The following is a 27,519-nucleotide window of genomic DNA, read 5'->3' on the forward strand; positions in this document are numbered from 1 at the left end:
ATTTACAAATGGTATCCCACATAAGTAAAATTTAAAATGAAGAATAGCCCAGTACACAGCCAACGCTTTCTGTTCTATCACTGAGTACCTTTTACTCAGCAACTTTCAACAAGTGAGAAGCACTTGCCACCACATTCACCTCGCCATCCACCACTTGTGACAACACTGTACCCAATCCTTTGATACTAGCATTGGTAGATACTGTTGTTCTCCTACAAGCATCGAAATAGCTTCCCAATATTTGACAATTTGTTCATATTAGCTTTCCCCTTTTTTGAACATAAGAGTCAATCTGGTCGTGGAGATCCTTTCACCATCTATAATCACCCCCTTATTCAGATGCAATTTGTATGGAGTCTGTGTGAGTCTGAATGTGTTTGATTGGTTTGTGTGAAACTGATGCATTTATGTGTTTTCCTGGGTTCTGTTTTGTCAAGTAATTTTATACATGTAAATATGTACTACATATATGTGATGTACTAACAGGAATGATGTTGCTTTCTGTTATGTATTTATTTTTGGAGAAAAAAAATTACATTGAAAAAAGAAAGGGAACAAATATTACATTTTATAAAGTGTATAAAGAAATTAAATAATAAAAGAAATGAGAATTGAATTTCAATTGTTGAATGTCAATGATATGATTTAATGTGGTATTGAGCCCATTGGTGATTAAATCCTTAATGGAATTAATGGATAGGCCATGAGGGAGCGCTTCTAGTACCTTTAGCTTCCCAATACTTTTCTTCATCTCAGTAAACACTACCCAACATGCCTTCATACACTCAAATTGATAATTCTTTTTCAATAACAATTTCATAGTAGGCCTGGACGGAGTTCATGGAGTGATTTGGCGGAGATATTGAAAAAGACAGCTGAATTCCGCTGAGTTCTGTAAGTGGGCAGAGTAGAATTTGCTTTACTCTGCTTATGCCTGACAGTCCGAACAGTGCCACAACTAGTTGCCCAAACCTCAAATATATGGTTACATTAATGTCCAGATCAGAAGGGACTGAGCAATACTCTCCTATCTGGTGACGTCTGCTGAGGCACTTCTCACCCCGTGACACCAGCAGTCCAGCCTCATGTTGTCCCCGAGTTGGAAAAGGGGGCTTGCTGCGCCCGTGGACAGGAACTCGGCCGCAAAGAGAGATGACTGAATTGGGAAGGGGCTCATTGTGGGCTAACAACTATCAGACAGGGAACATCAGCCGATTTGGTATACACATAAACAATAAAAGGGGGCGAGCACTTCTTGAGCGGGGCAAGTAAGATGAGGTCAGGGTCACAGAATGAATTGAAGGGAATAAAATAGGCTTACCTGATAGGTTATAAGGTCCTGGCTCCTGGTCCTGGGTGCACCAGACTCTGGCCTTGCTCACCATAATTTATGAGGCAGGGAACTTGTACACTTCTCTGAGAAGATAGGATCTGGTGGGTCACCCGGCTATACTCCGACCGCCTGTCCAAGCCAGACTGGTGTATTGGTTGACCAGAGGTGACTAAACCCCGCTCCTCAGCAGCTTCTGCTGCACCATTCGCCCCCAAGAACCACATAGTCTGTACTGGCATCATTCTCGCAACTCCTTCTACTAAGACCGGCCTCATTAAAAAATCGTGCCTCGTTGGTGGAGTGCTGTGGCACATATCCATGTCATGCCTCTAGACTCGTGCACAATTTGTTGGGTAAAGTCAAGTGCATGTGCCGGTCTACGCATTAAAGAAGACGGTGCTTGGGTGACCACATTTATATTATCTAGTATGCAAGATACAGTGTATGGAGACATTTGTTTTTGGATATTGGGGAGCAGTAAACTCCGCTATGCTGCAGTAGTGGAGTTTTCGCTGAAGTCTGCTCTCTAAGTGGAGCGCGGAGTGGGCAAAACTCTATGAGCTCCACCCGAGGAGCGAAGTTGACTTCCCACCCCTATTTCATAGGCTGTGAAAAGCTAGCAAAGTCTGCTAACCCCATGAATGAACACACCTGATCCTTGCTCTCTGGTGTTGCTGCTACCACAATACTGTTAGCCAGTTTGGAACTCATCCCTTCTCCCAAAATAGTGTGACCTAAATAGGTTACCGAAGTCCCAGAATATACCCTTCTCTTTCTTTATTACCACTCTAGCCTCTTGTAAGCACTCTAACAATTGCCATAACTGCCTATCATGCTCATTTTTATCTTCACCATAGACTAAAATATTGTGTTGGAAAAATAACACCTTTTAAAGGCCCTCCAGGATTTTCTTCCTTACTCTTTGAAAAAATGCAGCTGCAGACATTAGTCCGAACAGACCAAATGATGTTAGGTGTTTGCACTCAGGATGGAGCATTATCTGGTGGTAAGCAGAGGACAAGTACATAACTCTAAAAATTGTGGCATCCTTTATCAGAGCTACTGTTTCTAAAATGTTGGGCAAGGGTTGCCTGTCCACTCATATATGTTTATTCAGCCCTCGCAAGTCCACACACATCCTAATTTCTTTTGCTCTATCCCTTGGGGCCAAAACCACTGGGGCTAGCCATTCTGAGCATTCTATCACCCCAACTCCAATATTTATTTCAATTCACGCTGAAAGGAATTCATCATTAAAAGTGGGACTTTCTTCACTTTGCTCACAGAGGGTATAGCTCCATCTTTCAGAATAATTTCATGCTTAAATTTTCTCAACTGCCCCAAGTCACTACCAAAGACTTTAGGAAACGAATTACACACATCCTCAGGCAGCGCATCCATAGAGAGAGTCACCACTTTCTCTGGAGTATTGGATTTAAAGTTCTCCCCATGTCCCCCTGTTGCCTCCACCCTAAAAGAGTGTTACCCCTTCTGGCCACATACACCTTTTTAACAGTTTCATGATCTTCAAATTGAATTGTCATGACTGCATATGCCAGGACATCAATTCTTACTCCATCCTATCCCACAGGGTTGATGTCAGACGGAAACAGCTTAATATTATCCATAAAAAACAGCACTTCCCAGTTTTAGTCACCCACCATTTATTTATTTATTTTATTTATTTGTTGCGTTTTTAAAGCGCGACAGCTACCCAAATAGGGTTTCCCGGCGCTAACAAAATAGAAAGCTGTTGAGCAGGTAATAATGCTCTGAAGAGAAGCAGGATCCAAATTATTGATTGAACAGCCAGGTCTTTATGGCTCTGCGAAACTGAACATAGCTTGTTTCTGTACGTAAGTTAAAGGGGAGGGAATTCCATAATTTGGTCCTAGAAACCATGCCATGTGCCATGACACCATGTGCCATGACACCATGTGCCATGACACCATGGTGTGCGGTAACCCTGAAACAGCCAACACAGTCAATTTCTTTCCCTCCACTGTAATCTCACACTCCAGCATCTCCAACAGGTCTACCAAGTCATTCCTCACACTCAAAACATTCTTCTCTTCATCTTCTACCCAGTATACTCCTTGTGTCTTTTTTTCCAGACACGATCTAGCACAATGTCCCTTCTTCCCGCATTTTGTACATGTGACAAACCTTGCAAAACATCCAAGGCTAGTACAGACATGTCCTTCACTGCGGCACCTGAAACACCTCATTTCACTACTATTCCTGTAGATATTCACATTATCTTTACTGGGATACTGCTTGTGATTTTCCCTGCTGCTGACCCTTTAAATCCTCATTCTTGCCCAACCCATTCTTCATCTCACGAGCAACATATTCTGCCACATGACCATTTACCTTTAGCCTCCCTCATCTCACATACCCAAACACTAGTATTTTCCTTCCTTTCCACCATAGCAATGGCCACTCTAAGGTCAGGATTCTTTGTTAGAAGATTCTCCTGTAGCTTAGTATTCCCAACATCTTCAGAGATGCCACATAGTTACCAATCTTTTCTTGTTTTCCTTGTACACATATAACATATGTCTCTCAAGTACAATGTTGATTTGAAAACCAAAATAGTTCTCTAGCAGCAATACTGTTATGTCCTAAAGATTATCTGGTTCACCTTCTCCATCCTTAATAGTAATCTCAACCAAGCTCTCATAAACATTTCTGCCCTCAATGCCAAAATGATACAATAATGTAACCTGTTTCCTAACAGCAGAGCATTTCTTCCCACCCATTGCAACTAAATAAGAATCAAAAAGTTGTTTCCACCTCTTCCCCTTATCAGACAGAAACGGTGGTGGTGGGGACATATTCACAACAGCCATGAATACTGTTTAACGTTGTCCAAACACAGACATAAAGAAAATAAACAGGTATACAAGAGAAACGATATCTGAATCCAATACTATACATCACCTGAAAATTAAAATAGGTTAAGCAACTCTATGAATACTTGCTATAATGTTGTCTATTAAGATTTACTGTAATCCTGAAATGTTGATGTGCTAATACTCTCCACATATAGTGCATTTTCTCTAAATGCGATCCCACACAAAGAAAGCTGCACAGTTCCACACAATCCACAATCCTTTTACGTTGTCCTGGGGTTGACTGTGCTTGTCGAATTGTGCACAACGCATAGGGTCACAATTTAGTGCCAATCAGAGAATGCGAGACATCTACATCAGATGCGTCAACCATTTCATTAAAAACAATTGGGTGCGTGAATGAAGCAAAAAGTTTTCCGTAAACTGTACTTCGGTGTTCCTTATGCTGTTCAAAGATGCCCGCCCATAGTGTAAGGTATGACGTCACAACCATCAAATGCCAAACTGTTCCAAAATGGCCATCAAAAGCTTAACGCTAAGTATGTAGTGTACTGTCGTCGAAATCCACACGCTCTTCTTGTGAAACACATACACTGATGCATATCACAGTATTGCACGGTGCAAACACTGCCTCACAGAATTTTGTCATAGAGGAAAATTACTATACCTCTTGGATGACATCACCCTTCAGCCTTAAGTCTTGCCGCCGTTGATGCTCCTGTCCTTTTACCCTCAATCCAGTAGTTACAGTGGTAAGTGACCTCCTCGACACTGTAGAGTAATCCCTAATATGTCTGCACAATTCTTCAATAAATTCCATTATAAACAGTAAACTACCAATCCACATGGGTTCTTCAGGAAGCTGGTGGTCATATGCCTGTCTCCAGCAGGTGCTCGTCACCAATGTTAAGTTCTCTCTGTCCAAATAAATCCACCACTTTTCTGGTAACTTCTCAAGTAGTTTTATTCAGAGTACAAGACATTGACCACCAACCCATTAAGGCAGCTGTATCCAACTAACAACAATCAAACCCCTGCTTAGTGTTGGACTACAGATCATTGTGATGTCATCACTGATCTAAGCATGGTTCTAGTTTCCTAAGCTACGAGTGTAAAATTCTAAACACAGAATGCAGCAAAACATCAAGCCACAACAAGATCTTTTTTGAAATACAAAATGACCAGACAAAATATTAAAAGGAATAAAAGGTTATGGGACTCATTTAGAGTTTACGGTGCACTGAGAAGCCTCCAATTTGTGGAAGAATCTCTAAATACCGTGTAGAAATCATCAGCTGAATTTTCTATGAAGTAAGAAAGTTAGCCCATGTATTGTACTCCAATTTAGTTTCCCCCCCTAGAAATTAGAGGAATTTTAGTGTCCTCCGGAATTTCTTTGAGACCCTATTTTGTTTGTGTTATCATTAATTTGGAACCACCCAACACCCTTTACTGAGTTGCCCCTTATTATATATGTGTTGACAAAAGTAATTTGGGATGCTGTTTTTGTCTTCATGCATATGAGAGAGCGCAAACTGACCTAAATGTATGAGTGCATCACACTTACCTGTAGTAAGCACAAATCATGAGGAGAAATGCCATGAGTGCTAATAGTATCTGCAATTATATTCTAAATGTATAGCTAATATAGAGATTTAAGTAGAAGTGGAACTAATACAGAAATGTGTGACACTATATGATTTTAGTAGATGTGATTATTTCTGAATCTATGTCGTGTAGCTGTTAAAATGTAAGATGGTCTGTGGTTAAACGCAGAATGTGGTAGGCCTCAGGGCCAGAGCTGGAGGGAAAGGGAAGGTGTTTCTTTTCACGACACAGATTGTATTAATGTTTTGGTCATTGCATTAATGGGCCAGGATTTATAAAAATGTTTACTGAATAATAGAATAAGAGTATTAACATGCTTTAATTAATGAAGAAGTTGAATGCTATAATCATTATGAGAAATATTGTAGGCCTGAAACGTTTTAACATTGATTTACACGTACATGTCTGGGCTGAGAAATGTTGCAAGCCTTTTTGGAAGTCTATGAGAGTTGGGTTCTTGGCTGCAGATATCTGTCTGCACAGGAAAAGGGGGGATCCAATTATAAATGAATGAATAGAGGTCTGTTCAGTAGACGGCCCAGACATGGAGGAGGGTTCTGGAATGTTTAAGGGGTATCAGCGGGCCGGAGAAGAGTCTGAGAAGCAAGGTCAACTCTAACGTATGAGGCCCAATACAAAGCATCATGGAAAAAGCCAGAAGCTACACCACGTGAGGGGCGTCTCGAAAGGGGCGTCTCAAATGTTGTTGACTGTTTTGTATTAGGGACAGCACCCCTGGGTGGAGTTAGAGCAGATACCTGAGGACCCTTTAGAGAGCGGATGGGTAGGCAGAGAGGGGTCATGACTGGAGAACTATAGGTTTTCACCAAGAGACTTAGAGTGAGTGACTTCCCTTGGGGGTCATCCACTGCTGACACCTTTGTTAGGTTGGGACTTGGTTAAGTAGGGATACCATCTAGAGCAGGGTAGGGACAGCCTAACCTGTGCGTTTTCCTCCAACTTAAATGAAGGAGAGATATGCGTCAATGCTGATAGCTTTACTATTCTTAGAACTTGTGTTAGTGATTTCCGTTGCTCGTCTGAGGGCTTTCCGAGAGCACATGTATGTAATTGGACCTGTGTACCTCGTGAATCTCATTCTGAGATGCCTGTATTTGCAGCTTATCATATCTTTACAATAAACTTTTGAAAGCTAGAAGTTGTTTGTGATCTTTGGGAGCAGAGTCCTTTATTGGGTGAACTGACTTGGAAATAGATGTACCTTGTACCTTAAAGACAGGCAACAAAGGTTCAGTCGACCAGATCGAGGTTTGGATCAATAGTGCTAAGGTATCGATCAAAATCTCGCCCTTCCAGTTGGTAGCTATAGAGGATGGTTGCCTTCTTGAGGACGGTAACCTAGGCCAGGTTAGCTTACCCCAAGGCCCCTAGAGATCGATGATCGGAAGAACAGCCCGCCGAAGAAGATCCGGATGACGTGAGACAGAAAAAGCAGCAGTATCGGTCGAGAGTGAGTATAAAGGGTTATGCGTGTTAGATTGCGGTGTTTTGTATTGTATCTATGTTGTAATGTCTGGCGGAGTTGAATGTCTGTAGAGTGACTGTGGAACAGGTTGTGAGCGCGCGCAACCGGTGGAAATCTTAAGTTCAAGGAGAGCTTAAGTGGTTCGGGTGTATCGGACACCCAGAGTAATTGTCAACTAGTGTGAAGGGGGTCATGAGGTACCATTGATCACCCGAAAGACCGAGATAGGGGGAACGTAAGAGTGAGTGCGTGAGTAACGGACGCTGGTCGGAAGTTACTGTGTGTGTAAGCAACCTATCAGAGAGACGATAGACATTTCGTCAGTTGTGTTGACAATTACATATAGACTGTGGACGTACAGTCGAGAGAAGTGACCGCTTGGTCGGAAGTAGTCATTTTTCGGTGTATGAATGGGACGCATGCATAACCGGGAGACGAGTTGAGAAAGGAGGGGTGCTGCTGCGAAGCGGAGAAAAGTGACGTCAGAAAGTGTCGCGACGTGATTGGCCGACCGGAGAAAGACCGCGCTGTGATAGGCCAGCTAGCAAAGACGTCAGACAGGGTCGCGACGTGATTGGCCGACCGGAGAAAGACCGCGCTGCGATAGGCCAAGTTAGCAAAGCCGCGACAGGATTGGTGGATTGTCATCAGGAAGTAAGCAGAGTAGCGAGGCTGGATATTGTGCGCATAATTATGAAGTGTTTTAAATGGTTGAAAGCGGTGTTTAAAAAAGAGAAGCGGGGATCGTATGAAGGGGAAGAAGCCCCGCCGGAGGGTACGCCAGCTCGTTACATGGCAGTGAATGTTGGGTTGCATACGATCCTCTGGATATCAGAATGGAGTAAGATTACGGAAGGAAATGAGGAACTGACGTTCCCGAAGTACGGGACGTTCAGATTAGAGGTGTTACATCGATTAAAATCAGTCATGACCTCAATTAGACCCTTGCCTAGACCGACCCAGTTTGAAGCCCTTGAAGCATGGATTAGGGCAGCGCATGAAAAGAATATGAACAGACGACAAGAAAGGGTGAAACGCTCGGTAAGGGCAGTGCAGGATGCCAGGTGGGATGCGGATGCTAAAAGATGGAGAGTGCATAACCTGGAAGTAAATAAACTGTACCCAGTGTTAGAGGTGCCCGTAAATAAAAGCCCCCTAGAAGAAGATGATGAGAGCGAAACAGAGGACAGCCTGATAAACAGATTATTGACAGACAGGCCACCCCCGTATAATAGAGCAGGGGGAGAGGTCGAGCATACAGAAGGAGAAAAGGGGGGCAATGCAGGAGAGCATAGACCGCTTCCCAGTTCAGAGTGGGATCCTGAGCCAAAGAAAGAGCTGTCCCAGCCTAGTCAGGTGCAGCAGGTAGTCGGTAGGTTTGTGGTGCAAAGAGCGCCAGAAACGGAGAGAGCCACATCCTACACATTACCAGATGCACTACAGGTACCTGTTACCATAGGTCCTATAATATCGATATATGACCAAGAGAGAGCAAGAGGGGAAGAACGGGTACGGAAAGACAGAGAAAGAGCAGAGAAGGCAAGAAGGAACGATACGATCAATTCCCCAAGTCAGATGCCGATACCCAGAGAGTGGAGCACCCCGATGCACACAGCAGGGGACCCAGGAGGAGATCCTGGGGGCCCTAGATGGCCAGTGGATCTGAGGGGATCTGGACGAAAATCCTTTCAAGAGCTAAATGAGTACATGAAGCAGTGGGATGAGGCAGTGAAGGCTCAAAAGTGCATCATAGCTGCGGAAGCTGAAAGGGAAAGTCAGGACAGCCGAGCTCGGACTCACTGCGGGGCTGGGGAGAGTAGCCCGGAGTGGGACTGTAGAGAGAGAGAGAGTAGGGGAGTCACCCATTGGGCCCGGAGTGGAGATAGAACAGACCTGGAAAACGGGGGCCCCGGGAGTGAAGGGGTGGCGCGCCCAATACTCAGTGAAGGGGAGAGGAGAGCACAAGAGTACAGAAACAGCTTTAAGTGTCCACACTGTGTGCCTGGCACCAGAGAACGGAATGGGAGTTGTGAGAGATCGCACCATAGACCCTGTGATGACGGAAATGAGCGCAGCCCAGGGAATATGGGGAACCAGGAAGGATCGTATCGGATACTGAGCGATACGAGGCAAAGGGAGAGTAGCGACCAGAGGGAAAATAACAGAGAGGTGTACGGTGAGAGGAGAGAAGAAGAAGAGAGTGGGCAGAGCAAGAGTAGGGGTAACAGGCCCGTGTTCCATCACCTTCCAAGATCGGATGGCCAAGCATGGGACCTGGAGAGATGGGAGCAAGGGAGGGCACCCATTAATTCTCCCGAGCCCAAACGCAGAGCTCGAAGTTGGGATGGTAGGGAGACCAGTGAGCCCCCTTCAAAAGACACATTGCGAGCTGAAATAAAAGCCAAGAGACTTGATGTCGCCAGCTTAAGGTCAGATCTGGATGACATGGTAGATGGTACCCTGCCTTTAGAAAGAATGGAAATGTATGAACAGGATGAAATACTGTATATGGCAAAGGACATCACTCGAAAGGCGAGAGCAGTCCATGAGAAGTTAGTCGAACTAGCAGGCAAATATATGGTGGATCTGTCAAGAACCAAAGCATTACAGGGTAACCACAGGCTACATTACACAGATCGAGACCTAGATGAGAGGAGAACGATTGGGCTGAAAACGCACATAAGGGAACTGATCGCTGGAATAAGGACATGGAGGGCACTAGATAAGTGGGAAGAGAGGTGGTCCAAGAAAGGGACCGGCAGGAGAAGCACGCTTGGTATGACACCAGGACTGCAGGGAATAGAGGCATACCCTTTGCGGGAAGTCGCAAATGGGAACTATGTGCATGTCCCTTGGAGTAGGGGAGATTTAGCTGCTTTTACCACCTCCTTCCCCAAATTGCGTGAAAACCCTGTGGAGTGGTACAAGCAAGTCGAGAGGTTTGTAAAAATCTCAAAGGTCCTATGGATAGATCTGAACACGCTGTTTGACATTGTAGTACCAGGAGATCTGTGGACAGCATGCAAGGTTAGCGCTGAGTGGCCCACAACGGAGCCAGAGAGAGATGCTAAGACTAATGGGCCGTCCGAGATTGTGATGGCAAAATTCGAGAGAGTGATGACTTGGCTGAAAGAGAAAGTGCCAATGCAAGACATAGATTGGGTCAGAATAGACCGAACCAGACAGGAACCCAAAGAGACAGTCCACGAATATTACGAGAGATTGCTGAAGGCGTTTAAACAGTATAGCGGCTTGGATGTAATGGATCCAAAGGACATAGGGCAATTTGTGTCCAAGTTCGTCCTGGGACTGAGACCGGATATTAGTTTAATGATTCAGCAACACTCGATTTGTTGGCAAAGTAAACCCCTAGATGAAATACTGAGATATGCCAGGTACTGCTGTGATGAGATAGACTCCAAGGCTAAGAAACTAAAAGAAAAGTTGATGGTGGTACAGATGCAGGCAGCAGGAAAGGGGGGACCGCAGCAACAGCAGCAAGGAACAGGTACAGGAGGAAAGAAGCAGTACAGTCAGAACAAGGGCAATGAGGAGAGTTCTACCTTTAGACCCAGAATAGACATAGCTGCCTTGAAGAAAACGACTAGGTGCCACCAGTGTAACGAGGTGGGGCATTGGAAACGCGAGTGTCCCTACAATGTAGAGATAGGAGAACAAGAGATAGAGGAGGAAGAGATCCAGAGCGCACCTACAAGAGGGGCGACGCCATATCAAGGAAAGGTGCTCAAAGGGGGGGGGGCTCCTCCCCGAGCCCAGTTCCCGCAACCTCCTCGAGTAGGGACTATGGGTAAGACCTATAGACAAATGCCCCTGTTTGTGGAAGGTGAAGAGTGCTATTATGTGGACCCATTAACCGGACAGAGGGTGGAAAGAGAAGACTGCACCCTTGGGGCAGCCTTAGAGGTGGATCAGAGGGGACCCTATGTCGAAGCAGAAGTAGCAGGGTGCCCTACGACATTTCTGGTGGACACAGGAGCCACTAGGTCCACGATCAGATCAGCTGCAGTTCCAGACCTGCCCATGTCTGGAGAGACCATACAAGTGGTAGGGGTCGCAAATAGGAGAATAACCAGCCAATTGACAGAACCAGTACAGGTGAAAATAGGGAAGTACAGCGATGAGCACCAATTTGTGGTTTGCGATTCAAGCCCTGTGTGTCTGCTAGGGAGAGACCTGTTGTGTAAATTGAATTGTACAATATACTGTACACCTCAGGGAGTGGAGGTATTGACCAATGATGATGACGCAGATTTCAAAGTTGCAAACTCAAGAATATGCGTGGAGCTGTACCCTACTTTGACAGTAGATGAGCTCCCCTGGGACTTGAGAGAGACAGTGGCACCAGAAGTATGGGATTTCACTGGGGAAGAGATAGGTTTGGTCAAAGGGGTGGACCCAGTGAAAATTGTAGTGAAACCGCATGCTGAGTTCCCAAGAACACCCCAATATAAATTGACTCCAGAAACGATTGCAGGCATAAAACCCGTGATCGAGTCCATGATTAAACAGGGAATACTGAAAGAAATCGTGGGTAGTCCATGCAACTCCCCGATTATGGGTCTGCAGAAACCAAATGGGAAATTTCGGATAGTGCAGGACCTTCGAAAGATTAATAACATAGTCGTTTCGTGTTGTCCAGTGGTACCGAATCCATCAGTGATACTGTTTCAGATTCCATTTCAAGCAGAGTGGTTCACAGTGATCGATCTTTGTCAGGCTTTCTTTTCGATCCCTCTGGACGAAGAAAGCCATTTTCTTTTCGCATTTAAGCTGGAAAATCGCGTCCTAACATGGTGTCGTATCCCTCAGGGGTATACAGAGAGTCCATCGATCTTTAACCAGCTTTTGAAGAAAAATCTTGAAAGTCTAGTGCTGCCCCAGAAGTCAGTTCTGGTCCAGTACATAGACGACCTCCTCGTGGCGTCAGAAACAGAAGAAGCTTGCAGGGAGGACTCCATTGCTTTGTTAAATCACCTAGCTGCCAATGGGCACAAGGTGTCCCCGGGAAAATTGCAGTACTGCCTGACAGAAGTGCAGTACTTAGGACACAGAATAGAGAAAGGCAAACGAAAGGTGTCACCAGACAGGATAGAGGCGATCATGAAAATGAATGCACCTAAGACACAGAGAGAGGTCAGGATGTTTCTAGGGATGGTGGGTTATTGCCGACAGTGGATCGCGAACTTTTCACTGAAAGCAAAACCCTTGCAAAAACTGACGCACAAGGAGGTGAGCGATCCGGTACCATGGGACAAAGACTGTTTGATGGCATTCTTACAGCTGCGAGAGGACCTGTGTCGTGCTCCGGCATTGGGAATGCCTGATTACAATAAACAATTTTTTCTTTACTGTTGTGAGAGAGAGGGTTGTGCGTTGTCTGTGTTAGTCCAAATCCATGGGAATGCCCGTAGACCAGTTGCTTATTTCTCGGCTACTTTAGACCCAGTAGCCGCAGCGTTGCCCGGATGTCTCAAATCCGTTGCTGCAACGGGTGTCAGCATTGAAAGATGTGAAAATATCGTCATGGGGCACCCGTTAGAGGTGTGCGTGCCCCATTCTGTTGAACTGTTGATGACCAGGACCAAAACACAGCATCTGACCAACAGCAGGCTCACGCGATATGAGCAAGTTATTCTTGCTGCAGAGAATGTGACCCTCAAGAGATGCTCTGTTTTGAACCCTGCCACCTTGATGCCACTTCCAAATGATATCGAGGATGATGATGAATGTACAGACCATGACTGCCTCGATGTGACTGAACTATGCACCAAACCCAGACCCGACATCGTAGATGAGCCACTGACCGACCCAGATGAAATTTTCTTTGTCGATGGCTCATGTGTAAGAGACGAAGTTGGGCAGTTGAGAGCGGCTTACGCTGTTTGTACAATTGCTGGAGTTGTGGAAGCTGGGTGCCTGGAAGGAGTACACTCCGCTCAGGTAGCCGAGATTATTGCCCTGACACGTGCTTGCTTGGCAAGCAATCAAATTCGAGTCACCATATACACCGACAGCCAATATGGCTATGGGGTAGTTCATGATTACGGGCAGTTATGGTCTCAAAGAGGGTTCATGACCTCTTCAGGCTCTCCCATTCGCAATGGAGAGTTTGTGCGCCTGTTGTTAGAGGCGTTGCAATGCCCAGCAGGTATCGCAGTTGTAAAGTGCACCGCACATACCAGAAATGAGGACTTTGTTTCAAAAGGCAATAGATATGCAGATGAAGTTGCGCGGTATTGCGCGGAGCAAGGGTACTCTTTCACAGAGGTGGAAGTGGGCGGAATAAATGTAAGAACTGAATTAGCCATGATACTGGAAACTGTTGATACTTGGGACGAACTGTCAAACATGCAAGAAAATGCTCCTGATATTGAAAAGGAAACATGGGAAAAGGCAGGATGTGTAATGGGTGAGTCCCATTTTTGGGTCTCAGCAGACGGCAGAGCAGTGTTGCCCAATGAGATGGTGAGTCCAATGGCCAGACTCATACATGGTCCCGTACACTTAGGGAGAGATGCTATGCTGAGAGTGTTTAGACAGACTTGGTACAATCCTAAGTTTAGAATAGCCGCAGAAGCAGTGTGCCAGCGTTGTGTGACCTGCCAGCAGCTGAACGTAGGAAAAAGAACACCAGTTACACTGAGTCACATAGGAAGGTCTGGAGGTCCATTCAACAGAATGCAGATAGATTTCATTGAAATGCCAAGATGCAACCGCCTCCGCTATGTCCTGGTGGTTGTTTGTGTGTTCTCCAGATGGGTTGAGGCATACCCTACACGTAGGTGCGACACCCTCACAGTGGCCAAGATACTGCTTAGAGAACTCATTCCGCGCTTCGGGGTGCCGGCCTTTTTGGAATCAGATAGGGGAACGCATTTTAACAGCGAGCTTGTGAAGATGATTTGTGTAGCGCTAAATATTGATCAGAAGTTGCATTGCAGTTACCGACCAGAAGCCTCAGGGATTGTGGAACAGATCAATGGCACGATCAAGGCCAGGATAGCGAAAGTGTGCTCCTCAACGACCCTGAGTTGGCCTGACGCCTTGCCATTGGTCCTCATGAGCCTTCGTAGTACCCCAGACAGAAGAACGGGGTTGTCACCACATGAGGTGTTAATGGGGAGAGCAATGAGGCTGCCATCTGTCCCAGCTACTGCACTGTTAAATATCACAGATGATATGATCCTGGACTATTGTAAGGGGCTGTCTGACGCCATTCGTTCTGTGTCCCTTCAGGTGCAGGCTGCCGAGGTTCCAGCGTGCCAGGGCCCGTGCCATGACCTGTATCCTGGGGACTGGGTCCTGGTGAAAAAACACGTGAGAAGAAGCTGTCTGGATGTTCGTTGGCGTGGGCCCTTCCAGATCATCCTGATCACGAACACAGCTGTGAAGGTGGGAGGCCTGCCCAATTGGATCCACGCGTCACATACGCGAAGGGTTCCAGCACCTCTGGAAGAAACAGCTCCTCTCTCGGATAGACGTCCAGCAGAGGACCGAGAAGCCATAGAGGGGGCTAGCCAAGCTGTAGAGGTGCCAGCGGAAGCAGGGGAAGAGTCTGACCAAGCTGAGGACGGTCAGTACAACAGTGAAACAGACGACGCTACAGAAGGAGAAAGTAGCTGGGAGTACGAGTCAGACCCCGACAGGTCTGAAAGAGAGAGAGAACAGACAAGAAGGAGAAGGAGTAGAAGGGCACGTGGAGAAGCAAATTGGCCGCAAAGAAGGAGCTCTAGCCTGAGGTCAACTCCAGAAGTAACCCTTCCTCCGATATCAGAAGACTCAGATCCGGAAGAAGGTGCTCAGGGCGCTGAAGCACCAGACCGAAGAAGGTCAAGAAGAGTGCGTGTGCCTAACAGAAGATACTCCACACCTGAGTGGACATATCTGGCGACAAATGTCTGTGAAACCGGAGACAGGGAGGATCCGAGCGGTGGTGGTGTCCAGTTCTGAGCCCATTATCACCGTGGAAATACGACTGTTGGTACCCGGTGTCGAACAAGAAGGGTCACTAACATTCATGCTCCCCAGACCTCCCCGCCTCAGCAAGTTAAAACACATGTTTCTTTCAGAATTGCAATTCCCCGACTTTGGTACAACGATAACAGCACATGAAGAGCACAATCTTCGTTTGGAAATATTGAACTATGCTATTGAAGCTGCAACAACAAATCTGATAGTAGACTGTTAAGGACTTTGTAAATAAAGCAAGCAGAAAAAGAAGATTACCTAGCGCCCAGGAAGCAGAAAATTTTAGGGAACTTCCCTTGAGTTGATGGAGAAGGGCTAGGGTTGTCTTTATTGAACTGTTAAAGGACTTTTGCGGAGAAGGTTGTCAGCTTCCAGTTGTGTGGATTCTAAAGACAAAAGGATTAAAAAGAGACTGTAAAGGAACGAGAGGAAAAGAACTTTTTGCTAAGATAAGAGAGAGCCATATTGTCTGACGAAATGGAGGCCGGCACCCCGAACCGCAGAGCTAAATGTATAATAGGTACACTAATAGTAGGAGTGATAATATTAATAGCTTTAGTGGTAACAATTTCTTATGTAAAGGGACATGAGGAAGAGGCAAAGGTAACTGATGTGAATTCTGTAGAAACGCTTACATCTACTGTTGCTGGTGAAAAAGGGGAAAACACTCAAGAGAAAGCGTTATTAGCTGCAGAAGCCCGCAGGTTACACGTAGATGAGTCCCAAGGAGACTTTAGGTCAAATGCTTATGCTAAACTCTTATATGAATACGTGGATGCCATGGAGGTTAAGGATTGTTATGTCTGCATGCAGTTGCCGGCATCTGTAGATGAAGGAATTCGATATCATCACCTCCCGCTGACATATGGCATTACATGTAGCTTATTGCTTAGTATATTTTATGAGAGAGATAGTTTTGAATACTATTTCTCCAATTATGATTCAGTGTTGCCAGAAGTCCCAAATTATAAGCAGATGAACAAATGGGATTACTGGAAGAGTGAAGACAGATTGGCCAAGTTCTTCATTCCTTGGATTACCTTAGACACTTCACATGCCCGTAGAAATAACCTGACATGCAAGGTGTCAGAAGTCGAGAAGAAGTTCATAGGGCAGGTGGATGATCGTTACAGGAGACAAAAGATTTTGAAAAAATCAGGACAATGGAAAACAGATTGGACCGAGGAAGAGAAGGCACACAAGAGAAAGGGTAGTAGTGGTCCAATAGCTTTAGATAAAACGCAGAGAGGAAAGCTATGTCTTCACCGAGCCAAAACGTATTATGAAAATGTATACGTTGGAGAAGTCGACTGTGAACATGCTTTCAACATAGAGTATTATACTAAAGATTTCCTGAAGGGAATGCAAGTGATTCCAAATGTGTATTTTGTATGTGGAAGAAATGCCTACGTGAGACTACCTGACAACTGGTATGGATCATGTTACTTGGCAATTGTCTTCCCCAAAATATATCATGCACAAGACTTAGTGATCATTGAGGGCAAGACATCTTCGAGGGGAAGGAGAGATGTAGGAGATGCTGAAATGGTTGGAGATGTCTTCGGAGCTATGTTCCCTCTTTTGGGAGTAATCCTTAATGATGTTAAAATTAGACGGCTGGCAACAGTCGTCGACAGGTTGTCTGCCAGCACTGCTCAGTCCTTAATGCTGGTAGAAGGAGAGATGCAATCGATAAGGGCTATGGTTCTTCAGAACCGTCTTGCATTAGATGTCCTACTAGCAAAAGAGGGCGGAGTCTGTAAGGCTTTGAAGGTCCAGGAATGTTGCACTTACATTCCAGACAATTCAAAACCCCTTGAGAAGGTTATTAGGAACATAACTGATATTCACAAGGAGATCGAAGACTTGAGTAGAGAAAATGTCTGGGAAAAGGTGGGCCACGGAATGAGTGCAGTTGGTGGGTGGATTTCCACCTTAGGCAAAAGCTTTGTGTGGTATATTCTAAAACCTGTCATCATAATATTGATCTGTGGGATCATATTGTGGGGATTGGTGAGGGTATTCAAATGGTACAGAGCAAGAAGGTCAGAAAGGGCCCAAAGAGAGCAGCTGCAGAGATTGGCTGCCATACAAGATAATCAGTACAGGAGTCTGAGGGCTCTGGAAGCGCAGAGACAAGTTATGCTACCAATAACTGCAGTTTAAATGTTAGTGATGACCCCGAGAGGTCATCAAAGGGGGGAACTGAGAGAGCGCAAACTGACCTAAATGTATGAGTGCATCACACTTACCTGTAGTAAGCACAAATCATGAGGAGAAATGCCATGAGTGCTAATAGTATCTGCAATTATATTCTAAATGTATAGCTAATATAGAGATTTAAGTAGAAGTGGAACTAATACAGAAATGTGTGACACTATATGATTTTAGTAGATGTGATTATTTCTGAATCTATGTCGTGTAGCTGTTAAAATGTAAGATGGTCTGTGGTTAAACGCAGAATGTGGTAGGCCTCAGGGCCAGAGCTGGAGGGAAAGGGAAGGTGTTTCTTTTCACGACACAGATTGTATTAATGTTTTGGTCATTGCATTAATGGGCCAGGATTTATAAAAATGTTTACTGAATAATAGAATAAGAGTATTAACATGCTTTAATTAATGAAGAAGTTGAATGCTATAATCATTATGAGAAATATTGTAGGCCTGAAACGTTTTAACATTGATTTACACGTACATGTCTGGGCTGAGAAATGTTGCAAGCCTTTTTGGAAGTCTATGAGAGTTGGGTTCTTGGCTGCAGATATCTGTCTGCACAGGAAAAGGGGGGATCCAATTATAAATGAATGAATAGAGGTCTGTTCAGTAGACGGCCCAGACATGGAGGAGGGTTCTGGAATGTTTAAGGGGTATCAGCGGGCCGGAGAAGAGTCTGAGAAGCAAGGTCAACTCTAACGTATGAGGCCCAATACAAAGCATCATGGAAAAAGCCAGAAGCTACACCACGTGAGGGGCGTCTCGAAAGGGGCGTCTCAAATGTTGTTGACTGTTTTGTATTAGGGACAGCACCCCTGGGTGGAGTTAGAGCAGATACCTGAGGACCCTTTAGAGAGCGGATGGGTAGGCAGAGAGGGGTCATGACTGGAGAACTATAGGTTTTCACCAAGAGACTTAGAGTGAGTGACTTCCCTTGGGGGTCATCCACTGCTGACACCTTTGTTAGGTTGGGACTTGGTTAAGTAGGGATACCATCTAGAGCAGGGTAGGGACAGCCTAACCTGTGCGTTTTCCTCCAACTTAAATGAAGGAGAGATATGCGTCAATGCTGATAGCTTTACTATTCTTAGAACTTGTGTTAGTGATTTCCGTTGCTCGTCTGAGGGCTTTCCGAGAGCACATGTATGTAATTGGACCTGTGTACCTCGTGAATCTCATTCTGAGATGCCTGTATTTGCAGCTTATCATATCTTTACAATAAACTTTTGAAAGCTAGAAGTTGTTTGTGATCTTTGGGAGCAGAGTCCTTTATTGGGTGAACTGACTTGGAAATAGATGTACCTTGTACCTTAAAGACAGGCAACAAAGGTTCAGTCGACCAGATCGAGGTTTGGATCAATAGTGCTAAGGTATCGATCAAAATCTCGCCCTTCCACATACATACTGTAAGGAGAGTTACATCTTTTATTTCAAGGACAAACCCAGCACAGTGTGAGGTGCTGTCAGACGTCTAACCTAATGATGCTATTAAATCCATTGTGTAATCAAATAAATGTTTTTTGAGTCCAACACATGTTATTGGTGTTTCAGTGTTTCAAGTGGATTCCACCAGTCGATTGGATCAATGAGATACTGTTTCATTTGAATGTATCTTATATTCGTATTTACTTCTCAGTTCGGGTAAATACTATTTTGTAAACATTAATACATAATACATGAATGAAAGGATTACAAAGTATTTAATAATAAATCCCATCTTCTTGTTTACCATAACTACCTATATTAGATCAATACTCTAACTGTTATCATTCCATGATGTGCCCTAATTGTGTTTCGTACTCGTGTACCTTGAGCTTCGGATTTGCAAATACACACCACACCAGTAAACCCAGTCACATTTACACTTAAAAACCTACTCCAACGGAACGGCTAACATCCAAAATAATATTAGGCCATCCTGCATTCCTATCCTTTGCCCAATTAAAAAAATTGCACACATGTGTAACGTTACACACATACTTTTATATGGAAAGGCAATGAGAATTGTTTGCAGACTCACTATTGTTCCATTTGCCAAAACATCATGCAACAACAACACACTGCATTTCAAAGAATTAGACATTCAGTGGAAGCTAGGCAGTCGCCCATTTGCCTTGTACCCCACTGTGCGGCATTAAAACCAAACATTTCCTCATACGCATGCCTGAAGGGAACAAAATAAATACAAGTAAATAAATGCCATGCCAACCTAAAAAAATGTAAGGTCACTCTGGATGCTGATCACCTTAAGGACTATATAACTCTGAATCACGAGAGCCTGTTTGGCAGATCGCAAATACCAAATGGAATTGTGTTATGCTTCTAATGGCTACATTTATAAAGATAAGGACTTTTCAATTTGTGTATGCGCTGTTTATCGAGTCTTCTGTCCACAGAAATTCGGTATAGCTCACAATAAAAACAACACACACAACCTGTCAACAGAACAAAGCACACAGAACACAATAAGGCAAAGATATGCCATGAAGTTTGGCATCATATGCTTAAAACAACTTACCCAATGTATAATGCCACTGACTAGCAGCACCCAAGATAATACATTGGGCAGAATAAAGATACATACATACAACAGATATGCTACAAAGTTAGATATCAAGTTACCCAGTAGCAATAACCCCCAAGAAACACCACACACATATCTACATCTGCATTGGGCATGCTTTTTGACTCAGAAGATATATTTTTAATTGGCAAATATCTTTACCCTTGACCCTTTAAAACCAAAATCATGCGCTCTAAGTTCAGTTCAAGGAATAAAGTATAGCCACCTACAAATTGTATCAGACTTTGTTTTGCAACAGTTACCAAGGAAAATAAATTGAGAAAAGCCACCATATTGGCAAAAACATTACGAGGCAATGTCAAAAGGAAAATGCATACTCTCTGAAGGTGTCAAAATACAGTGGAAAACCAAGCTATCACAGCACTAATGAAAACTATACAGAAAAGCAGTGAAGTGGAGGAATCATGAGTAGATCATATACCTGGATCTACCATGAATGTTTGGAGCAGCAATTGGCACTCCAAAGCATCTCATCAAACATAGTATGGGAAGAGGGAAAAACATCCTGCAACAATTCGAAAGTTGCAAAAACGATGCACGGCCATTCGCATGCATCCATGCACTATATGGATGTCATGAAAAAGAATCCAAAAGCCTGTGCTGTAATATTCCACATTCATAATGATGGAAAAAGGCTAGATTGTACAATAAAGGAAGTGGTCAACGAGTAGAGTTCAGTCTGGTACTAATATTATTTTAAGTAATTTGATACATATAGATGATAAAAAAAACTGCTGAAGAAACAGACCTGCTTGATTTCCTTTTTAACTTTATTTTGCTGGAGATGGTTAAATTTGGAGGATTTCTCTGCCTCATCTGCCAGAGACTGCAGTCTCTGTTCCTTATCACCTATGTCTTCCAGGAGCTTCTCCATGCTCGCTGCCTTCATGTGGTCCAAGTGCTGTCGGCTCCGATGCTCCTGAGACAGCCTGTGTTCCGTCTCTGTCAGCAGCTGCTTCTGCAATACACCAGGAATGGTACAATCAGCAAACTCAAAAAAAGATTTTCCTATCTTAACCCAGTCTTCTTCTAACAAATACCGAGACACTTTTACAGATCGTGTAACACCCAACAATCCATCAAAGCAGAATTGGAGCAGCGTCTGTATTGATTGCTGACGATTGATATTGCCTGGTTCAGTGGAACATGGAACATATTCAATTCATGTTCGCATCTTTAAGAAAAACATACGTTTGTTAAGGATCAATTTATGAGACAGTAAATATATTGTCCCGCTGTTGCCATTGACTCCATTCTTACAGCAAAACGATTAAGGCACCAGGTGCTTGTTGCACTCCGGATGAGCACTTGAGTCAACTTTTCTCCACAGTCATCTCCTCTGCAGGTGATGGTCCAAAGAGAGTTAGGCATCCTGAGTTTGACCTTGACCAGTTAAGTAATGCCTGTACCACCAAGGGATTTTGTACATAGTTGTGCCGATGTGTGTGTGTGTGCCTCCGCAAAGTATCTTGGGAACTGTGAGCAGAAGGTGGAAATCATGGGCAGGCAATAAATGTGTAGGTTGTTCAAATACTGCCTTGCTCTAACACCAACCACTTTTAACAAAAATACAATCACTGCTATAAAGTAGGCCTGAGAGGAGAGGGTCCCAGTCCTCACCATCACGCTCCCTTTCCCTCCTCGGGGCACTGTATGACGATAATACAGTTGATTGTTTTTGAAATGATGTATATCAAATATACTTTATCCCACTGTGAATTAAACTGTGTGGATAAAATCATCTGTTGTTGAGTAATTCCATTGATAAAGTGTATGTAATCATTTCCTCAAATACACTGGGACCCTCTCCTCTCAGTATCTATCTAACCCAGGTCCCAGTGACTTATATGGGTCAACCCCCCTTGTTCATATAAAGTAGGCCTGGGCAGAGTTCGTGGGGTAACGCTATGCGGAACTCTGTGAAGTTACCAAAAAATGCTGCTGCACAGAGTTCCGCAAGCGGCGGAGTGTATTACATTGCGCCATTCACACTGATTTTTAGCATTGGGTGTTTGTCCCGCGCTGTGAAATCAGTGCACATGGGACCACGCGCAGTCAACAGGCCGTTGCTTCTGTCTGCCGCTCGAGTGGATGTTCTACGTTCTACTCGAGCGGCAGTTTCCTCAAAGCGAACAAAAGGTTTCTCAACCCGAGCGCTAGCGACCATCCGCGACCGTCCACATAGAGAAATCTCACTGAGAGGCAGCCTGGAGGAAAATTTTGTTAGCGTAACGTTGGTGAGTGTGAACGAGGAAAAAAACTCCGCTCCGCTAAGTTTTTCAGAACTCAGTGCACTAAGAAGAGTGCAGAATTTCATGCCCTGGCCTACTATAAAAAAGCATTGGCACAGCCAATAGATCTCTCTTTTGGGACCTTATGTGTTTATTTTTAAGTTTTGGCTATGTTGTAGAGTATTTTTGGCTGATGTGTTTAATGTCGAAAAGTTCTAATAAAAAGTGTTATATGTGGTACTCAGTGGTAATATGTGGAGTGTATGTTGCATTTAGTAGTGTTTCATTATGTTGTGTGATTATGTGATTTTGAGTGGTGTTATATGGAGTGTATTTATATTGTATTGCGTAAAGTGTAACTATGTGGTCTGTTATTATGTGACACTGATTGATATTATGTGGTTTGTATTTATGTTGTATTGAGTAGAGTGTAAGTATGTGGCATGTAATTATGTGGTATTGAGTGGTATTATGTGCGGTGTATGTGGCATTCAGTAGAATGTAATTATGTGGTGTAATTATGTGGTTTTGAGTGTTGTTGTGTGGAGTGTATTTATATTGTATTGAGTAGACTGTAATTATATGGCTTGGTAATATGTGGCACTGAGTGATATTATGTGGATTTTATCGATGCTGTATTGAGTAGAGTAGAGTAGAGAATACTCACATAATTATACTCTACTCAATACAGCATCAATACAATCCACATAATATCACTCAGTGCCACAGGTGTGGATGTCTGGCTAAAATTAGACCAGGGAGCCCACGAACCCAACAGTCAGGAAACAATCATCGCGTCAGACGAAGGACTTAAGAAGAGCTTCAAACATGACTTAACAGGCCGCAGCTTCAAATAATTACTCGCCTTGGAAAAGCTTCCAATTGGCGTTAAAACAGCCCTGTTTAAAACTTCTACCCAATCAAGATTATATTTGAAGTTGACATTAATTGCATACAGTTGGCAGCTGCTACTGGATGCACATGACCCTGGGTAAACAAACTTTTTTTTTAATTAACTTAAATTAATTCTGCGTTGAGTCGGAGAACAGGGCTCCGGAGGCAGAGCAGCGCCTTCTCCCCACCAGCAGCTCAAGTCAAAACACATCTGCAAAACGTTTACGGGTGGTTGGAGGTCCCAAGGAAATCTATGAGAGGGAGAGACAGCAAGAGAGATTGCAAGAGAGAGCAAGTGTTCGCAAAGGAGAGAGCCTGAAACAGAGCAAAGTAGAGAGAGAGAGAGAGAAGGGGGAAGGTAAGAAAAAGAGGGAGAAAGAAAGAAGAGAGGGTGGAGGTAAAGAGAAAGTAGAGAGAGGGAAAAGAAGGTAACACAAGAGAAAGGAGAAGAAATGAAAATAGGGGAAGACAGAACAAGAAAGGGAACGGGAGAGAGGCAGCGAAAAAGAAATGGAAAAGGGAAGCAAAAGTAAAGTGCACAGCAAAACACTTTCAGGTTTCCATGGTTTTAGAGTGCTCTGAGTGTCTGAATATGCATGCTGACAATGAACACATCTCTGTGGAGTGTTCACATAATGGGCATGTTGCGGTACATTATTTCATGTTCTTTCAGAAATGTTGAGAATCCAGCGTAAACTCCAGGCTGGAACTGAATAAATCTTGATCCTTGCAGCTTTTCTGGTGTAATCATTATATTTTAAAAACACAACTTGAAATGTGCTTGAGCCCGCAAAGAAGGCGCAATGCAGAGAAGTAAGCTGCGGCAGGCTTTTTTTTATATGTCAAAAATCCATAAAAGCAGTGAGATGTTAGGAAGCACTGTAGCAAAAACTAAAAAGCAAAGAGCACCCGAGGCCGTGAGTGTGGCGGAAGGTAAACTATTTTAAAGTGGGGGAAGTGTGCCTAAAGAAACTAACGAGCAAAAAAAAAAAAGACCCACTGTTAGAAATGGGGGCATCTAGTTGGCAGGGGTAGGTACCACTGTCCAAATAGGGACCCTTGCTTCTAATCAGGGTAAGGAGGAAACCCTCTGAGATAACCCCTGCTCTCCCTCTAGGTAGCTTGGCACGAGCAGTCTAGGCTAACCAGAGGCAATGTGTAAAGTATTTGTACCAACACTCACAGTAACACAGTGAAAACACCACAAACTGACTCCACAACAGTTTAGAAAAATAAAGGTATTTAATCTAAACTACACAAGACCAAAACGACAAAAATCCAAATACACAGTTCAAGAATATGGTTTCAAAAGAGTTCTGAAGGTTGCGATAAAGTTCTTTAGGTTGCGATAAAATTCTTTAAGTTGCGATAAAATAATCCACAGTTACGTGAAAAGTTCACAGTTGCGTCACGTTTAGCTCACAGTACCTTTAGTTGCGACAAAGTTCCAAAAGCAGAAGCTGGTGCGGTGGAAAACAAGTGATGCGTTGCTCCTGAGACCCTGGGGAGGCGATGCGACAGCCCCGCTGCAGAAGCAGGCGTGTTGCGACGAATCCGGTCTGTAAGGGGAGGAAAGCCACTTGTATGGATTCCGGTGCGTAGGTTCCGTAGAAAGTTTGTTCTCGCAAAGGTACGATGTGACAATCTTTGGAGTTGCGATGATCTCCGGGGCGATGATGCGCGGACCAGCAGTGAACTTCTCTCTCGCAGCTCCTCGATGCGATGGCTTCGGCGATGTCTCACGCAGCGACGTGATGCGGTCCGCAAGCAGGCGGTGCGGCGATCTCACCCAGCGACGACAGGCTCTGCGACGACACTCGCAGCGATGTTAGACTTCCCGCACCGATCGGGTGCATCCTGCAAACGAAGGATGTGACGGCTCGGGCAGCGGCAACAGGCGCTGCGATGATCTCTACCTTCGTAGCGGCGGGAATTTCCTCGCACTGTCAGGGATGCGCTCCGCAGCGAGCGATGCGATAACTTTTCTTTAGCAAAGTCTCCCAAGCTTAGTTTCCAGCTTCCCAACACAAGTACAACTTCCAGAGGCACCACACAGGGGCCAAGCACTCCAGGAAGGACAGAACTCTCTCAGTAGAGCTCAGGGAAAGCTGGGGGTGAAGTCCTTTTGTTCCTGGGACTTCAGAACAGGAAGCCAGCTCTTCTCAGACCCGTGGAGATTCCTTCAAGCAAGGGGACACAGCACAAAGCAAAGTCCTTCCCCTCTCCTTGGCAGCAGAGCAACAGCTGGACAAGCTTCCTTCTTCAGTTTCAGCTTTCTCCTTGGTAGTGGTTCCTTCTTGATTCCAGGATGATCTCATTTTCTGTTATCAGGGGTCCTGTACTTATACCCCTAAAAGTCTTTGTTCTCTTTGTGCAAGTGGGCCCTGAGCTCGGTCTGAACCAGTTCGGGGTGTTTCTTGAGCACTTTGTTTTCCTGGCTTCTCCTTTCCTTTCAGAGTGAGGGGCAGGGTCGTCAGCCGCCCAGCAGGAGGGGGAGCCAGCATTGTGGAAGGCAGGCACAGCCCTATTCAGGTCCAGGTGCTATCTCCTCCCACCACTCAAGTTGCAAATGCAGTCATTCAGCTTAGGGCTGACTCAGCCAGCCTCCCGGGGAATCCCCAGCCCCTGTCACTCTTAAACCAGACAGTCAATACACAAACAGGCCAAGGCACACAGAATGGTCAGACAAGAGTACAGCAACTTTTTAAAAGTGCTGTTCTCAAACACAGGATTTAAAAACAACCTTTCCCAAAAAGTGTGTTATTACATTTTGAGTTCAGGGATACTAGACTTGTATGTCCTATCTTGTTCCTATGGGAAGAAATGCTAGTAGCCACTGTAGCCAGCATCCCCCATGATAGCCTATGGAGCAAGATAGCCTTGCAGCAGTGAAAAACGAAAATGGCTGTAATTCACTACCAGAGCATGTCACCTGCACAAGTACATGCTCTACCTTTCACATACACAGCACCCTGCCCAAGGGGGTACCTTGGGCCTTCCATAGGGGTGACCAATGTGCACAAAAAGGGAAGGGTTGGGCCTGGTCAGTGGGGACATTGACCAGGAGGACATGGCAATTCACAGACTGCCACAGGCACTGCGGTGGCAGGCCTGAGACACCATTTTAGGGCTACTCATGGGGGTGGCACAATCAGTGCTGTAGGCCCACTAGTAGCATTTGTCATCCCCAGCCCTGGTGATACAAATATGCCAATCATGTATATCCAACCACAATAACAATTTACACAGAGGGCATATGCACTTTAGCACTGATCAGCAGTGGTAAAGTGCGCAGAGTCCTATTGCCAACAGCCATGGGTCAGGAAAAATAAGGGAGGAAGAAGCAAAAAGTTTGGGGATGACTCTGCAAAAAGGGCCAATTCCAACACAACCCCCTTCCAGCCTAAAGCCAGCGTAGACCAAACGATACCTCGATGGGATTCCCTGCTTAAGGCGATAGAACATGGAAACTGGACCAAACAGCAGGGCACAATTTCTATTCTACGCCGACCTGAACCTAGTTGGATCACTCTATCCATACTCTCAGGGTCCACCATTTCAATCCATGTGGAACCCTTCTCCTCACCTGTGGACACCACCTGTGTAACACCTAACCTTAATTTACTCACAGGTGTGTCCCAACAGACAGACAACAAGCCATAGTGACCACCAACAGTGATCTTGGATGAGACCCAGGCCTCATGCCTCTCATGGCTCTTAAACCCCTGTGGTGTCAGAGGGTGGGTGCAGTAGCCCCAGGTGCTTGGCACCCTTTGTCCACTCCCTCTCTTGTCAGGTCAGATCTGACACTCTGTCACTGACCCACCAGTCCCGGACCTGTATCCGGCGGCTGGACAGGAGGCTGGAGTGGGCTACCCCACACCCGGCCCTCCTCTTCCTTGGGGCTCTGTACCCTCCAATCTGGAGCGGTACCCCCTTCTAGAATAGTCAGGGCACCTGTGGCAGGTATCCTGCACCATTCATCCACCAGTTCAGGGGTTCTATCCTGCAACAGGTATTCCAGGTCAGGGGGTTTCCCCGTACCTGGACCTCAAACCTAGGCTCTAAAGCCTCCAGGTCAGACAACACCTGAACCTGGTTTCACCACCCAGGGACCAACCCCTGCGGTGGAACACTTGCCTGGCGCACCAGGACTTCACTCACGGATATGCCCACACTGGTACACAGTACCCACCTGGCCAACACAACGGTGTGGCCCAATCCACTCCCAGGGCGAGACAGCCCTGGCACACCCAGTGCACTTTACTAGGGACTTCCTGGTGATACAAATATGCCAATCATGTATAGCCAAACACAATAACAATT

General features: G+C 45.0%; 1 protein-coding gene across 1 annotated transcript in view; it reads right to left on the reverse strand.

Annotated features, from left to right (window-relative positions):
* Positions 1–27,519, reverse strand: part of LOC144762518 (uncharacterized) — a 709,614-nt gene that overhangs the window by 138,731 nt on the left and 543,364 nt on the right. Inside the window, exon 38 of the mRNA XM_078647742.1 lies at positions 20,817–21,026. Within this exon, the coding sequence (XP_078503868.1) occupies positions 20,817–21,026 (210 nt within the window). The remainder of the gene's footprint in view (positions 1–20,816; positions 21,027–27,519) is intronic.

The sequence above is a fragment of the Lissotriton helveticus genome, chromosome 6 (assembly GCF_964261635.1).
Source record: "Lissotriton helveticus chromosome 6, aLisHel1.1, whole genome shotgun sequence".
NCBI classification, from domain to species: Eukaryota; Metazoa; Chordata; class Amphibia; order Caudata; family Salamandridae; genus Lissotriton; species Lissotriton helveticus.